Source organism: Anolis sagrei, chromosome 1 (genome assembly GCF_037176765.1).
Source record: "Anolis sagrei isolate rAnoSag1 chromosome 1, rAnoSag1.mat, whole genome shotgun sequence".
Taxonomy (NCBI): Eukaryota; Metazoa; Chordata; class Lepidosauria; order Squamata; family Dactyloidae; genus Anolis; species Anolis sagrei.
Window position 1 is genome coordinate 229,880,174 of NC_090021.1, and position 17,020 is coordinate 229,897,193.

General features: G+C 41.8%; 1 protein-coding gene across 2 annotated transcripts in view; it reads left to right on the forward strand.

The window, feature by feature from the left end:
* The window catches only part of WNT6 (Wnt family member 6), a 53,410-nt gene that overhangs the window by 23,464 nt on the left and 12,926 nt on the right, over nt 1-17,020 (forward strand). The window contains exon 2 of one of the 2 annotated variants that reach the window (XM_067460652.1): nt 13,342-13,557. In XM_067460652.1, coding sequence (XP_067316753.1) covers nt 13,359-13,557 — 199 coding nt within the window. In that variant the 5' untranslated portion in view covers nt 13,342-13,358. Of the gene's footprint in view, nt 1-13,336; nt 13,558-17,020 lie in introns of both variants that reach the window. The other variant, XM_060773245.2, reaches the window with a different exon arrangement.

Consider the following 17,020-nt stretch of genomic DNA (forward strand, 5'->3'; position numbering starts at 1 on the left):
TTTACCTTCTCTCTCTCTCTTGCTACACACACACACACACCTATATATGACTGAAGTTACACTTTAAAAATGTACTTATTCTGACTTATGCACACATTCAATTTAAGAACAACCCTACATAACCTATCTTGTTCATAACTTGTGGACTGTCTGTATAGCCTATAACACCTGGTATTCATTGGTGGTCTCCCATCCAAATTCTGACCAGGCTGACCCTACTTAGCTTAATGATCAGAGGGGATCTGGTGCCTTCAGGAAGGGACTGCCATAAGTCAGAAGGTGACTTTCAAGTCACACACCACACCCCAAGTCACACCACACCCTGCTGATTGCCAGGTAATTCAGGATTTAGCTTCCTGCTTTGGTGCAAGGAGCTGTTAATTCATACTGGATATGCTGGGAGCACAGCATGGAGATATTATTTGATGGACTATAACTCCCAGGATCCCTCAACTAGCATGACCATTGTCCATGTTGATTGAAGGGATTCTGGGATTTGTTGTGGGGGGGGGGGTGCCAGGATTTTGTTGACCTTGCAAAACAAGGGAGTGTTGGGGGGGGGGGGGGATTTAAATGCAAGGGGATGGAACCAGACAGAAATCAGGAAACAATTGCCAAAAACGTTTTCTCACTGAATTCAACAGGATTTATTTCAGTGCTAAAACAACTACATCACATTGGCTCTCTGAGAACTGAAATGTTGTTATTGTGGTGTTGTATGCCTTCATGTCATTTTTGACTTATGGCGACTCTGTGGTGACCCTATCATGGGATTTTCTTGGCAAGGGTTGTTCAGAATGCATTTGTCTTCCTTTGTCTTCTTTTGAAACTGAGAAAGTGTGACACACCTCAAGTCAACCAGCGGGTTTGCTTGGCCAAGTGGAGATTTGAACCCTAGTCTCTCAGTGTCTTAGTGCAACACTCAACCACTATACCACACTACATAGAAAATAGAGTATTCCAACTGAGAGCTACATCTTTAGAGCTGAAAAGTGCTGAAAAAATATGCATAGGTTTCAATTCCTAGGGGCAGGACAGCGTTTAAAATCCAGCTTTTTGCATGTTCATTCAAAGGACTGTAGATTTGAAATGCGCTACTCTCATTTCCAATTATTACAAAAAGTGTGATTTTTTTGGCTTGTATAATTAGTTTGTTCAAAATATTTATATATTGTCTCCTAGCCCACAAAGGATCCCAACATAAAAAGTGATTAAAACTATACACATTTTTTAAAAATATATTAAAATACAATTTCAAAATTTAAAAGAAGTTGTAAAATGAGCCAAAACTATAATTGTAAAACAATTTTAAAATAGCAGTTTCAAACACTACGGGCCACGTGGAACAAGAGTATTTTAGCTGCCTGCCAGAAGCTCAAAACAAATGATCTTGGCCTAACTTCCTTTGGCAGAGAGGTCTATCCTTTGAGGTGTTGTTACAGAGAAAGCCCTGCTTTGTGTGCATACCACCTAACCTCTCAAGGTGCTGGGACACGCAACAGGTCATCTTTTTGTTAGGGAACTTTGTCAGTATTAAATGCTGTCAAATCAACTTCATCCTATGACAATATAAATGGGTCTATCTGTCTGTAATGTGGTTTTATCTTTCTCAACTGCTTTCCTCTTTACTGAGCTTTATGATTATTTCTAATGTCATGACACTTTTTGAGATGTCCCAAATATGACAGCCTCATTTTATCATAAAAAGAAAGTACAGGCACGATTTCCTTCAGACTCATTTATTTGTCTTTTTGTCTGTCCATGGCTTCGATAGAAATCTCCTCCAGCATCACATTTCAAATGATTTCATTCTCTTCCTATCATCTTTCGCAACCTTATACAGAAATCAGGAACACATTAGCACCTTCAGTGTGAATTCCTTATAATATCCTCTCTGCTCCTGCACTGGAATATCAATTTCCTGTATTTTAGTGCACATTGTTTTTGAATATGTGAATATTTGTATACGTGCACACCGTTCAGCTATAATCAATGGCTATGTTGACAAGAAGATCCTAGAAGTTGTCCCTCAAAAAGTATCTTTCCCAAGCTCTGGGCTGAATTCAGTTGAAAACAAGATATTGCTGAACTGGGGGACACAGGAATCTTGGAACCATAGTACCATAGAATCATAGAGTTGGAAGAGACCTCATGGGCCATCCAGTCCAACCCCCTGCTAAGAAGCAGGGAAATTATGTTCAAAGCACTCCCAACAGATGGCCATCCAGCCTCTGTTTCAAAGCTTCCAAAGAAGGAGCCTCCACCACACTCCGGGGCAGAGAGTTCCACTGCTGAACAGCTCTCACAGTCAAGACGTTCTTCCTAATGTTCAGATGGAATCTCTTTTCTTGTAGTTTGAAGCCACTGTTCCATGTCCTAGTCTCCAGGACAGCAGAAAACAAGTTTGCTCCCTCCTCCATATGACTTCCCCTCACATATTTATACATGGCTATCATATCCCCTCACATATTTATACATGGCTATCATATCTCTTTATACATGGCTATCATATCTCCTCTCAGCCTTCTCAGCCTTCTCTTCTTCAGCTCTTTAAGCCGCTCCTCATAGGGTTTGTTCTCCAGACCCTTGTACTCCAGACCCTTGTAATCTTGTTTGATTGTAATTCTCAAAATCTTACCAATAGTCTTATCTTATTCTAGTTTTATATCAGATCATGGGAAAGATCCTTTCTGTGCAGAACTTTGTGCATATTTTTGTGAAATCCTTTCAACATTTTCAAATTTTCTCTTTGGCAAATGTATATTTGTGCACATCTTTGGAATGTGTAAATGTCTAGTTCTTGTGAAGTTTAATTTTCAGCACATTTTTCTTTGCTGGAGCCTATTGCAAGCCTCAGGAGGAATGTATAGATTTCTGAGGCAAAATTAGCTTTGGCTCAAGACGCACTTCTTACCCTTGGGATATGCAAAGTAGAGATTTGTGTATGGCCTCTTGCTGCACATACATAACCCCATTTCTCCTTACTTTGCCAAGAGCTTCCAGGACTAATTTAAGTGCCTAGGTAATGCAAAAATGGAAGCCTTTACTTCATATGCAATCATGATAGAAGCCCCATTACTGCACACCAAGGCGGATGCAGCAGCTAAAAAAGCCAATGCAATTCTAGGCTGCATCGATAGGAGTATAGTCCTTCCCTCCAGGGGTTTTGGACTTCAACTCCCACCATTCCTAACGGCCTCAGTCCCCTTCCTTTTCCCTCTCAGCCGCTTAAGCAGCTGAGGGGGAAAAGGGAAAAGGCCCAAGGCTGTTAGGAATTGTGGGAGTGGAAATCCACAACCCCTGGAGGGCCAGAGTTTGCCCATGCCTGTTCTAGATCAAGAAAGGTATTCTGCTTTATGCAGACCTCACTTGGAGTAATATGGTGTCCAGTTCTGGGCACCACACTTCAAGAAGTATACTGACAAGCTAAAATATGTCCAGAGAAGAACAACAAAAAAGATCAAAGATTTGGAAGCCAAGCCCCGTGAGGAATGACTGAGGGAGATGGGGATGTTTAGTAGGGTTGGGGGGGATTTATTTTGTCATTTGAGAGTTGTAGTTGCTGGGATTTATAGTTCACCTACAATCAAAGAGTATTCTGAACTCCACCAATAATGGAAATGAACCAAACTTGGTGCACCAAACTCCCATGACTAACAAAAAATATTGGAAGGGTTTGGTGGGCATTGACCTTGAGTTTGGGAGTTGTAGTTCATCTATATCCAGAGATCACTGTGGACTCAAACAATGGTAAATCTGAACCAAACTTGGCATAAATGCTCAATGTAACCAAATGTGAACACTGGTGAAGTTTGGAGAATATTTGGGATATTTGGGAGTTGTAGTTGCTGAGATTTGTAGTTCACCTACAATCAAAGAGCTTTCTGAACCCCACCAACGATAGAATTGGGTCAGGCTTCCCACACAGAACCCCGTGACCAATGGAAAATACTGTATTTTCTGATGCTCTTTGGCAACCTCTCTGACACCCCCTTGCGCAACCCCCTAGGGGTCCTGATCCCCAAGTTGAGAAATGCTGTGCTAGGCCATTAAATGCATTAAATCAAGGTGGCCAGTTGCAACATTCACACTTACTTCAAGCAGACAAAAGTTCTTTCACCCACCTTGGACATTCCACAGATATATAAACTCATGTTTCTAGTTTCCAACAGACCTCACAACCTCTGAGGATGCTTGCCATAGTTGCAGGCAAAGCGTCAGGAAAGAATGCTTCTGGAACTTGGCCACACAGCCCAGAAAACTCACAACAACCCAGTGACTCTGGCCATGAAAGCCTTCGACAATACGACAATACAAGGGTCAGAGGAGCTGTTCAGGGTGGATCTACTGCCTGGGAGGGTGGTGACATCTTCTTCTCTGGAGGGTTTTACGCAGAGGTTGAGTGGCTGTCGGGAGTACTTTCCCCTGCAGAAGGAGGTTGGGCTGGATAGCCCTTGGGGTCCCTTCCCACTCTCTGGTTCTGGGCAGGCGGGGCCGAGGGCGCGGTGTGCGCGTGGGACAAGCTCAGGCAGGGCTCATGCTTCCCCCCCCCCCCCCCCTTTTCTCCTTCCTTGGAATCGCTCTAGCAGTTTGGCAGCATTTTTCCAGCCCCGCCGCCTCCTTCCCGGAGGCTGGGGTTGATGGAGGGGCAGGAAGGGGGAGAGGAGTGGAATGGGCAGCTTCCTGCGGCATGGATGGCCCCCGAAGTGCAAGGGCGGGCAGCGGAGGGAAGAGGGACCGTGTCCGCCTGCTCGGCGCGCGAAGGCAGGACCACCGGGGCTGGCACCCGAGGATGGCCCTGGGCCCAGCGCTTCCCCCGTCGGATCTCGCCGGGGTGAAACGGAGTTCAGCGTTTGATCCTCTGCCCCGGGGCTGGATCGTGGGGCTTCAAGGAGGACAAATTGTCCCTGCTTAATGATAGCCCTGTCTCAAGCCAGGATGCTCCTGGAGAGGTGAACAGGCAAGGCAAGCGCGGACCCAGCACCCCCCCCCCCCCCACACACACACACAAAGCCCAGCCCACCTCTGGGCTTAGTTGATACCAAGGCGACATTTCATCTGAACAGTAACCCTCCACCCCCTCCCCAGATCAGGAAACTAAATGGCAAAGGAGGTGTCCCTCTGGAAGTGTAGGGTGAAGGTGGATCTCGTCACACTGCACTTCAAAGAGTGGGTAAGCAGCCATTCTACTTGGGCCTTCCAGGGGCTTTGGACTTCAACTCCTACCATTCCTAACAGTCTCAGACCCCTTCCTTTCCCCCTACTGGTGATACAAATAATACATTCTTGTAAATCACCAGATCCCACCTGATCTTGGAAGGGAAGTAGGGTCAGTCCCAGTTAGTACTGGGATGGGAAACCAGCAATAAATCCCAGGTGGTGTAGGTTACATTTCAGTGGAAGAAACTGACAAAACTACCTCTAAGTATGCCTTGCCACTGAAAATGCTGTAAAGTTCATAGTGTTGCTGCAACTCAACAAGCACCTTGAAAGCACACAAAGACACAAACACAGAACAATATAATAAAACAAATATAACAAATGATGATTATGATCACCCACCATATTTATATCCCACCTTTTTCTTCATTATCAGAATCCAAAAAAGACACTAAGGGGGCAGGAGGGGATCGGTTATAAAAGGAGGCTCAAGCACATTGGAATGTCTCAATAAATAGGCCCATGTTCTCCTGGCACTAAAAAGATTGTAGATTAGGCAACAGGTGTACCTCTTTAGGGCTTGGGTCCTGCTGCAGAGATTGCCTTTCCTTTAGAAACCCAGGGCACACTTCTGATAAGGAAGGAACTTGGAGTAATGCCCCAGAGGCAGATATTAAGGCATGGGCAGGCTGGTATGAGAGGAGGCACTCTAGCTATTTGGGTCCCAGGCCATTTGGAACTTGAAAGTGGAGTATTGCAATTTTGAATTGGGTCCAGAAATGCAGTAGAGTTCTTTTAGGGTTGACCTGATGTGAACCAACTTGGCAGTCCTGGTTAAAATTCCAGCAACTGAATTCTGCATGGGGTGGGGCTCCTGATTCATCTAACAGACTAGCTCCAAATATCATATAGTAGTAATCCAACCAGGAAGATAGAGAGATTGGATTTCTGTGGTCAAATGATACCAGGAATGGCTGCAACTGACAATTTACATTCTGGTAACTTACAGACTAGACCATTGCAATGTGCTTTAGTTGGGAAAGAACCAAATTGCTCTGATCACCTCATAATTGAGAACAACCACAAGCAGATAGCTTTCTACATGCCTGAGATGACTTTCACCCAGATGGCCTACTGCATTCAGCTTTCTGTATACTCTTGCCTGCCCTAGTTATGGTCTTTTCTAGTGAGTGATGTCATGTCATGATATGTCCAAAATATGACAAGCTCAGTTCAGCCATCTTGAATTTTCATGAGAATTCAGGCCTGATTTGTTGAATAGCCATTCAGTTGTCTTTTTAGCTATCCACAGTATCTGTAGAAAACTCTCTTCCAGCACATTTTGAACAAATGGCCTGGGTGATTTTGATTTTAAGATTGAATGCCATATTTTAACTCTTGAAGATCTTATCACTTCTTCACAGCTCCTCTTCCATGTCTTCGTCTTCTTCTGAGTTCTAGATTACAATATCCATTTTGATTAATAATTAAACCAAGATACAGAAAACCATTAAAAATTTTAGTGTTTTCATTTACATACAGAAAGCTATGTGGTCATTATTGTTCTTGTTTTAGTAGTCAACTGTATTCATGCTTTTGACTTGCTTCATTAATTTTCAATAGTAGGTATTTCATGTCTTTGCTATTTTCTAAATTTATCCTGTTGGAAGTGAATTGAGGGTACAGTTGTAATGTATTTAAAAATACAAACAAGTTTAAAACTTTGACCAGAAACAACCATTTGGAGTGCCTCTGGTGTTGCTCTAAGAAGGTCCTCCATTGTGCATGTGGCAGGGCTCAGGTTGCATTGTAGTAGTTAGTCTGTGGTTTGCTCTTCTCCACACTCGAATGTCTTGGACTCCACTTTGTGGCCCCATTTCTTAAGGTTGGCTCTGCATTTCGTGGTGCCAGAGTGTGGTCTGTTCAGCACTTTCCAAGTTGCCCAGTCTTCTGTGTGCCCAGGATGGAGTGTCTCATCGGTATCATGCTGATATATTTTCTAAAAGTAATATGGGACTGAAATGCATTGGCCCTTTTGCATGGTTCCTTTGTGCATTGAGACACCAACTAGGCAGTACTGGTGTGCATTGGTTTGGCCCAATGTGCATTGGACCACTCTTCCCACTGTCCCACTGTCCCACTGTATGGTACATGTTTGAAATTCACTAACTGGGTTTCTTAGTGCCTAACAACAATGCATAAAGTTATATAATGTAGTCCATGTCAGAGGATTTTGGGCATAGTGTTTTCTAGTCCTCGTGATCATAGAAGAAGTTGTAAGAAAATGTTTGCACAGTGTTGGTCCAGAGGTGTTTCAGAGTACCAGGGAAGCTGGACAATACATTGGTCCTCCAGGAGTGCGGCCTCAGTGCCCAGAAGAGGTGGGTGTCTCTCTCCATGGTACTTATTTAGCTCCTTTCCCCCTACTTTTCAATACCCATTTCTCCTTTTTTGTCACGGCCACACAGCCTTTCTCTTTCAAATTCTACTAGTAAGGAACAACTTATAATGGTAATATGATTCATATTTACTATTCTGAATGCAGAATCTGGATGTCCTTTGTACAGAATCCAGTCTCCCTCTCCAATCTGTGCAAAAGAGCTCACTTTTGCACAGATGTTAGAGATAAATAAGCAAGGAGACCATGCAACACTTCTTCTCTCATAAAGCAAACATCTGGGAGATTTGTTTTTGGAATGAACTGGGCTCTTGCTTAAAAGTCCATTTGATCCTGTGGTTTTTTTTTACCTCCAATATGATCTGTACCACCTACTGGATCATCGGTAAATGAGGCTTCACTGGGGTGACTCATTGCTGTTGGAACATGACTGGGATTTGAGACTGGAAGATGCTCTAGTTGAACTTTCAAGACCTCAAGGATGAATCTACTAGTCCTTGGAGTGAGTCAGAAAGTGTTTCCTGGTCTCTGCTCTCCATCTCCAAACTAAACTAGGATTTCAATTGACCTGTGGCATGTGATTATTCTGTCTGGAATGTTTGTGCTGCACAAAATAATTCTCTTGGCATGCTTTTATATTTTACCCATTTAACTTATGTGTCCTTTTAGTGTAAAGCTAGGAAAGCAAGATGTCTTCTGCAATAGCAGGGGAAAAATGTTTGGCCTTTGTGGCCTACTCACCAGTTTTATAGAGGAATCTGGCAAACCCATGTGGAAAGCTGAACTAGTTGGAGCTTTGTTTTGGTCCATCTGATCATAACTTTGTACTGTAGTCAGCATCAAATCAATGCTCTCCAAGTACAGCCAATAGTGGGAGGCTGCAGAACAGAAGCAGCTCATACCAAGATTAAAAATGGGTGTCTAGGTAGATGGAAAGTTAAATGCTTTCTGAGGGATTCATGAAAGTCCACAAGATAAAAAGGGGAAGATCCATCAGTTTCTCTTTCTCTTTGTTTTTGGATTTTAAAAATGTATAACACTAAATGCACTGAGGGAATTTAAATGGTATCAAAATGCAATGAAGTTATTCAAAAGGAGTATATCAAATTCGACTATATTAGAAAATGTACTGTGTCCAAGTCAACAACTAGAAGCAATTAATGTATACAGCCAAAGAAAATGCAATGTGAAATGCTTAGGTAACTAACCAAACATAGCAAACATTAGTAACTAATATACCAAGCATCATAGAAAGTCTACTGTAACATACATTACCAAATACAATACAATATAGCAAAGTAACTAGACAGAAATGTCTATGCTGAACAACAGAAGAAATAAGTGCTTTAAGTAATTATTGTCAGGGAGAAGTATATAAACACATGATGGAAATCACAGTATCGAACCTGTTTCATTCGGAGTCTTCCTCAGGTACCTAAATGTCATAAAACAGAACAAGTGACCATTTTATGCTTATGTAAACAGACTTTTCAAATAAATATGTTGCATTTCATCACTCTAACAATAGTGTTTTTAACATTTTTGTTTAAATGTTGTGTTGCTTTTGGTCTTGCTTAGGGTTGATTGTATTATTTTAAAGCCTTTTTCCAGTTCCTACTATGAAGAATATAATCTTCCTGAATTTTGGAAAGTTTGTGTTTAAAAAATAAATCCAAGACAACATTCTTCCCAAGCTGCACTGGCCAGTTTCAAAAGATTTGGTTGTGGAGAAAACCTCACTGATCTCCGTGCCCAATAGGGTTAAAGTAGGGGTGACAACTCTAATTCAGCATTAATTTATTTGAATAAATGCAAATTCAAACCTAGAGTTTTTAGAATTTAAACACACAACATACAGCCTGGATGGATGAATCTCTCAGTTTCACTTTATCTCAGCTTCAAGTGTTTTAAAGTTCTTTGCACCTTACATATACATAAATGTGCAAGTGTTAGAAAATTGAAAAATAAATTTTGATCCATTTCAATCACAGGCACAAAGTGACCTGAAAGCACATCTGTGCATGGGTTCTTCTCCAACCATGGTTCCAAACTCCCTCAACGGGTTTCTGTATTGTGGGATTCAATGCCAGGTCAAACAGTTGCTGGGAATCCCCTGGCTGGCTCAATATCTCTAGTGATTCATCTGATTTGTTTTGATTGCTCCCAAACCTGCTTGAAACGCAGGAAGAAAAGCTCTCGTTGCCTGTAGCTTCTAGAGTGGCAGGCAGCAAGGAGCCATTCTATGCCCAATCACTCAACAAGATGGATAGAGATCAAAGTGGAGGGGAAAACTCCATGGCTCAAAACCGATCTCTCCCACCCTTTGGGCATCAGAACAAGGTGGCTGCCATCAGGATTTTAAGAGCTGCCATACTGAAGTTTCCTTGCCACAAGAATCTGTTACTAATTCATAGCTTAAGGTCTCATGCTATTAATCTACCTTCCACCAGTCAGGAAGTGGACAAGAGCAGGATTATTGCCTTGACAGTTATCTAATCTCAGTTGTTTGCAAAATATACAATGTACAGATGGGCTGGCAGAGCCAAATAAAAAAGTTGCATGGATCTCTGGAGGTTAATAATTTTGATGGAAGTCGTGGGGTATAGAGCTGAGGTTATTTTGAGAAAGGACGCATGTTGATTGCGCAAGGTTCTCCCACCAGGAAGATTTACCAGAAAGCTTCCTTTAGTCTTTGAAATTTAGCAGACTCTGGCATGCTTTCAGGCTTTTTTTGTAACAACTGAGGCAAAACATCAACAAAAAAACCCAACCCTACTTTTTTTCAGAAATGCAATTATTGGGATGCTCAACATGTGATCACACATTCAGTTGAACAAAGAGATAAAATCTAATGTTGTGGGTGTCATGAAATAGCTTTCCAAAAACAGTCCTTGGATTTGAGCCTTAGAGGATGCATCTTGGGACTAATCTCTCTTTTAGTCAAGTCACTGAAGGGCAAAACTCCTCCTGCACCAAGAGGCACCTAGAAGCTAGGGAGGAAAGCTGGCTTCAGCCCAGAGTTTGCTTACTGGTCTTTATCATTTCCCAAGGTCAGGCTGTGATTCTCTCACAAAATAGCTTCCCCTGTTTTCCCATGCTGTGTTCAGCTGTCCTGACTGCCTGTTACAGAGGGACAGTATTCCCAAAATATTCCATAGAAGTGTTTATGTCTAAGGACAAGAAAAAGATAATAGTGAGGCTTGAGATGAGCGGGTTTTTGGCTTATCAACTGTAGACTGCAGGTGTCTACTTTTAAAAAATACTATTCCACATGGAAATGAGGGAGTGTACATGCCAAGAGAAAGGATTTAGTATAACCCTCAGCTCAATTTTATTACATGCATTAAAATATGGGAGAGTATTCAATAATAGCTAGTATGCAAGTTAGTTCCTGCATTAGGTAGCCAGGGCAAAAGGGAGGCAAGACAATTGGGGCAGCTCATACCATTTTCCAAAACTGATTTATATCAATATTTACACAATAGGAAAATGAGTACAAATTGTGGAGGTTATAGTATGCAGAGAAAAAAATCCCCAGAAGATGTAATGGGACCTGAAAGCTACCTTTTCTGGCATCCCACTGGATCCTCTCTGAAGTAGGGCACTGGTGAACTCCTGCTGTATTATAAATTAGATGGCTCAATGTGCGTGAACACTTACATGGTCATAAATGTGAACACAAGTAGCCAAAAGTGGCTACTTCTGGGACAAAGACCCCCTGCATTTTCCCCAGTTCTACTATAAATTTCTTCTTGTGGCTTCAGCAAAATGCACCAATCACCATCTTCAGTATGAACATGTGCCAGCAAAGATAGTGGGCAGCTGGATCTCAGGGCTTTTGTATTGCTTTCAAATGAAGGCCACCAAAAAGAAGAGAAGGCTCACTAATTTGATGAGTGAGCCAAGCTCACTTCAAACTCAAGAGTCGAGGGAGGGAGTTAGATCCTGCAGGGAGCAACAATGAAGCACATTTTTTTTTGTCTTCAGTCAGTCAAGCTGCTGTCTTCCTGCATTTTTGCAATGTGGAATTGGAAAAAATTACCCACTGCATAACACCATGGTGGCATATGGATTATCACTGGGGTGCATTCATACATATTTTGTGACTGATGCTCTTCAGGTATATTTCTCATTGTTTAAAAAGGAGGAAAGAGCCTGGTGACACCTTTAAGAATAATCCATCACACACTTATTTGAACTTCAATCAGCTTCTTTAAATGCACTTCTTCGGATGTGCCCAATGACGAATGTTGTCCATCAAAGATTAAAGTACCACAAGACTCCTTCATTCCTTTGAAAAACTACCTATTGGAAGGCACTAATCTTTAACACTACCTAATCTATTATATGGACCTGTCCTATTTTTGTCCAGCAGCTGAAGACCCTGTGCAGACAGTGCTTAATTGTTCAGTTTTCCCTAGGCTGCTTCTGGCTGTCCCAGACTTTTCTGCCTTTGGCTAAAGCTCCCAAGTCTCTCTGAAGACCCGAAAGGTGTAGGGCAGGAGATGTTCCAGCAGCCCTTTCTGCCCCCCTCCCACCCCTCTCCCCAGTGAAAATAATTAATTATTTCCTACAAGCCTCTTGGAGCAGCAATTCACTTCTAATAAGTTGCACCGCCACTCCCCACTACATTTAAAAACATTCTGTTTTCAAACTACAAATAGAGTTCCATCCTCCTTGTTATTTTTATTTTCATTTTGTATTTGGTTATTTTGGCAGTCCATTTCTTGTTGTTGTTGTTGTTGTTGTTGTTGTTGTTGTTGTTGTTGTTAGGCCCCGGGACCAAAACATGCCCCTAGACCCACTTGAGGTTGCTTTTTTGGGGGGAAACCTAATCCACATAACACAACTACATTATTATTATTATTATTATTATTATTATTATTATTATTATTATTATTATCTCAGCAAGATTAGTACACAGCAAACAAGATCACTGTGTTGGTTGTTGTATTGGATCTCATGTCGAACACTTCCCAAGTGTCTTGGACTATGTGATGTATCGGCGAATAATGTGTGCAGATCTCAGTAGGGTGCCCTTTTGCAGCTGACAAATGGTAATTTTGTCAGTGCCAATTGTGTTTAAGTGGAGGCCAAGGCCTTTAGGCACTGCACCCAGTGTGCCGATCACCAACAGGACCACCTTGACTGGTTTGTGCCAGAGTCTTTGCAGTTCAATCTTTAAATCCATGTATCGTGTCAGCTTTTCCAGTTGTTTCTCTTCAATTCTGCTGTTGCTGGGGATTGCAACATCGATAATCCATACTTTATTATTATTATTATTATTTGGCCCCTGGTGAATGCCGGGAAAGTAACATGCTCCTAGACCTACTTGAGGTTGCTCATTTGGGTGGGGGGGACGGACCTAAACCTCATGAAGTCAGCATAACACTTCTACACAATGAGGAAATATATCATGCCGACACAGCATGTACTTCTTTCTTCTAAAAATTCCCTAGTCTAGATGAGATATAAGGGTTCATTGGGCAGCTGATCATTATTAACATTGGATCTTTCTGTGGATACATGTGGAGCCAGGGTGTTTGGTGCTTACAGAATACCGTGTATCCACTCTGGGTTTTATTCTGAATTTTAAAAGAACTATCCAAGATTTTGAATTCTATCCTCCTAAAATAAGAGTCAGTGCATTGGGTAGCTCCTTTACATTAGAAATAAAAAGCAGAGTGGAAACCACTGGAGTCAGCCTTGTTTCCCCCAGAGCTAACCATGTCACTTCATCTCGAGTGTTTCCTTGCCTTTTTATTCCAACCTCTCTAGGGCAGTGGGCAGCCCATTGGTCATGGATCCCAACAGCATCTGCAGGAAGACCAAGCGGTTGGCTGGCAAACAGGCTGAGCTTTGTCAGACGGAGCCTGAGATTGTGCAGGAGGTGGCCAAGGGTGCCAAGCTGGGTGTGCGTGAATGCCAGTACCAATTCCGCTTTCGCCGCTGGAACTGCACCAGTCACAGCAAATATTTTGGCAAGATTTTGCAGCAAGGTGAGTTAAAGAGGCAAATTCTATCTTGAGGTTTCTCGCCTTTGTCTTAAGGACTGATAGACACCTCCAAAAGGATCTTATAAAGACAGAGAGAAGAAAAGGGAATATCCTTCAAAAAAGGGCCGTGTGCATGAGAAAAAAACTCCAGAAATGCCAATGCCGATGCCCTAGAAGATTGTACTCTACAAGACTCCTCTCAGTTATCATGATATCAAGGCATGGTGGGGGAATAAAAATTGCTTGTTTCACTGGAATAAGGGAGCATTGGATAGCTATAGAATTGTTTTGGTGCCTTGGGGGAACTCTCAGCTTTATTTAATATGCAAGATATTATCAAACTGAAGCTTATTCTGAGCAGAAGCATGAAATCCTTTCATAATTACTCATTAGATATCAGAGTGTACTAACATTTCATAGTTATCTCAGACTCCTCTGGGATGAAAATGTTTTCCACAAATATATGATCAGAGCATTACCATTAGGTGTAGCAAGGCAAGTGCCTCAAGTAGTAGCTACTGGGAGTGGCAGTGATATGTTGGAAATCAGAGTATTCCCTCCAAGTAATCATAGAATCATAGAATCATTCAATTGGAAGAGACCTTGTGGGCCATCCAGTCCAACCTCCTGCCAAGAAGTAGGAAAATCACATTCAAAGCACTCCAACAGATGGCCATCAAGCCTCTGCTTAAAAGCCTCCAAAGAAGGAGCTTCCACTACACTCCAGGGCAGAGAGTTTCACGGCTGAACAGCTCCCACAGTCAGGAAGTTCTTCCTCATGTTCAGGTAAAAGCTCCTTACCTGTTGTTTGAAGTCATTGTTCCACATCCAGGGCAGCAGAAAACAAGCCTGCTCCCTCCTCCCTATGACTTCCCCTCACATATTTATACATGGCCATCATGTCTCTTCTCATTCTTCTCTATGTGAAGCCATAAGGATTTATAGGTTATTATCACAACTTTGAATTGTGCCGATAAGCAGGCCAAGAGCTGTTGCAGCGTTGTAACAAGAGAATGATATGTCCCAGTGAATGGTCTGGCTTCAGCTACTTATGCCAGCTGAAATTTCTGAGTCCTGAGTTCCCTGAACTGCACGTCTCACAATAAACTGCCCTAAAATTGATACACCTGTACAATTTTCACATACAATGAACTACATGTGGGTTTGGGGTTATTTATTTCTTGCAAATAAATGCTCTCCATTAAAGACATTGTATGAATAAGCTTTTCTGTGCCCAGAGCCTTCAAGTGGAAGTATTAGATCATATCGGGAAAGAGAATGCATATGGCTTTAAGGGTTGCAACATTTAGTTGATTAATTGCTTTTAAACCCTTTGATCCATTAAAAAAGTTCCTCCAGGCATCCGATTTTTAAATCAAATTGTAATTATTGTAATTGAGAGTACTTATGAAAACGAACATAACAAGTTCTTAGCTGCATTCCCCCTTCTCTTACTCTACAGAAGAAATTGCCCTTTTAAGATGATCTTCCTGTGACTCAGTCACATGGATCATCTAAAGCAAATGGACCATCTAAAGCAGTGGATCTCAACCTTCCTAATGCCGCAACCTTTAAATATAGTTAAATATAGTTGTGGTGACCCCCAACCATAAAATTATTTTTGTTGCTACTTCAGAACTGTAATTTTGCTACTGTTAGGAAACATAATGTAAATATCTGATATGCAGGATGCAATTTCATTAACTGGACCAAATTTGGCACAAATACCTGATACACCCAAATTTGAAAATTGGTGGGGGGATTTATTTTGTCATTTGGGAGTTGTAGTTGCTAGAATTTATAGTTAACATTCAAAGAGCAAACTGAACCCCACCAATGATAGAATTTGACCAAACTTCCCACACAGAACCCCCATGACCAACAGTAAATACTGTGTTTTCTGGTGGTCTTTGGAGACCCCTCCTCATAACCCCTCCAGGGGTCCCAATCCCCAGGTTGAGAAACACTGATCTAAAGCAAATACATTTTTTCTGTATCATTGATGTTTTGTTCACTACAAATGTATGTGTTTGTAAATAATTCAATAGTTAAAGACTCAATTAAAATTTATAACCAAATAAGATTACTTCAATATGGGGATTGCCCTCTTCAAAACAAGTAGAATTGGTGTTGCTTTTAGTTTTGTTTGAAGGGAATCCTTTCTTGACCATTCCTTTCACAACAGGAGTGGGCAACATGTGGCTCTCCACATTCTGGACTACAACTCCAATGATCTGCCACCATTGGGCATGCTACATAGATCTGATGAGAATTGCAGTCCAGCCAAAGATTTGTAAGGCCACACATTCCACTCTCCTCCGTTAACACTTTAATTAACGTTTTCATTGTTCCCCTCCAAAGACAGGGCCAATGCTGCTCCAGTGTAAGGCAGAGGGATTGCTGGGTCCTTGGGGAAGACACAGGTTATTGCTACAGGCCAAAGGTTTACTGCTGTGACATGTCTCCTTGTCCTTGTAATGAAGCAATTATGGATGCTCCCAGACAACACAGCAGCTTTTAATAAAGCCCAAGAATGTATCCCTGTCTGGGAGTGATTTACTGCCCCTCCACCTACCCTCCGCATAGACTGTGCTCCTACATGTCCTTATAGTTTCCTCCAGGCTTCCCAGCAACCTGACAAGAAATGAGCTGGGCAATAAATAATACAGACCCCCAGAAAGGCCCCTTGCCATATAACAATACTGAATGGTGGCACCTCCCCCCCAAAGTTGTACCCCAAACAAGAGGGAAAAGGCAGGTCAAAAGAGCAGAAAGGTTCCTCCTGTGATGCTCTTGAGCCAGTGGACTCACTGTAGGTGTGATGGATTTAGCCGGGCTCATAAAGACCAAATTATAAACAGTTTTTTTAATAAGCCAGACAATATGATGTAGTGGTTTGAGAGTTGCAATAGGATTTTAGATATCCAGGGTTCAAATCCCCACTCAGCTATGGAAATAACCTGATTGACCTTGGGCAAATCTTTCAACCCAAAAGAAAGGCTATGGCAAATCTCAACTGAATAAATTTTGTCAAAAAAGAAATGCTAGGATAGGGGAAGAATACGTTGAAATAAGAGGAAATGGGAAAACCACCTCTGAGTTTCTCTACCTAAGAAAAACCTATGAAATTCATGGGGTTGCCATAAATTGAAGGTGCATATGAAGTTGGAGTTGACTTGAAACTACATTTATTTATTTATTTATTTATTTATTTATTTATTTACTTTGCTTATATACCGCTGTTCTCAGCCCGAAGGCGACTCACAGAGGTGTACAACATAGAAAAAACAGGGTTCAAAAATCAAGGCACAATCTAAAACAATCCACAGTCCAGCATTAACAACAACATTATCATCAACAACATCATCAATTACTACAAAAGCCATTTCACATTGTCTCATCGTCCAAACCACAATCCAGTATCATTTTCCGTTGTTCCATTCCTATCGTCCTTACCAATCATTGC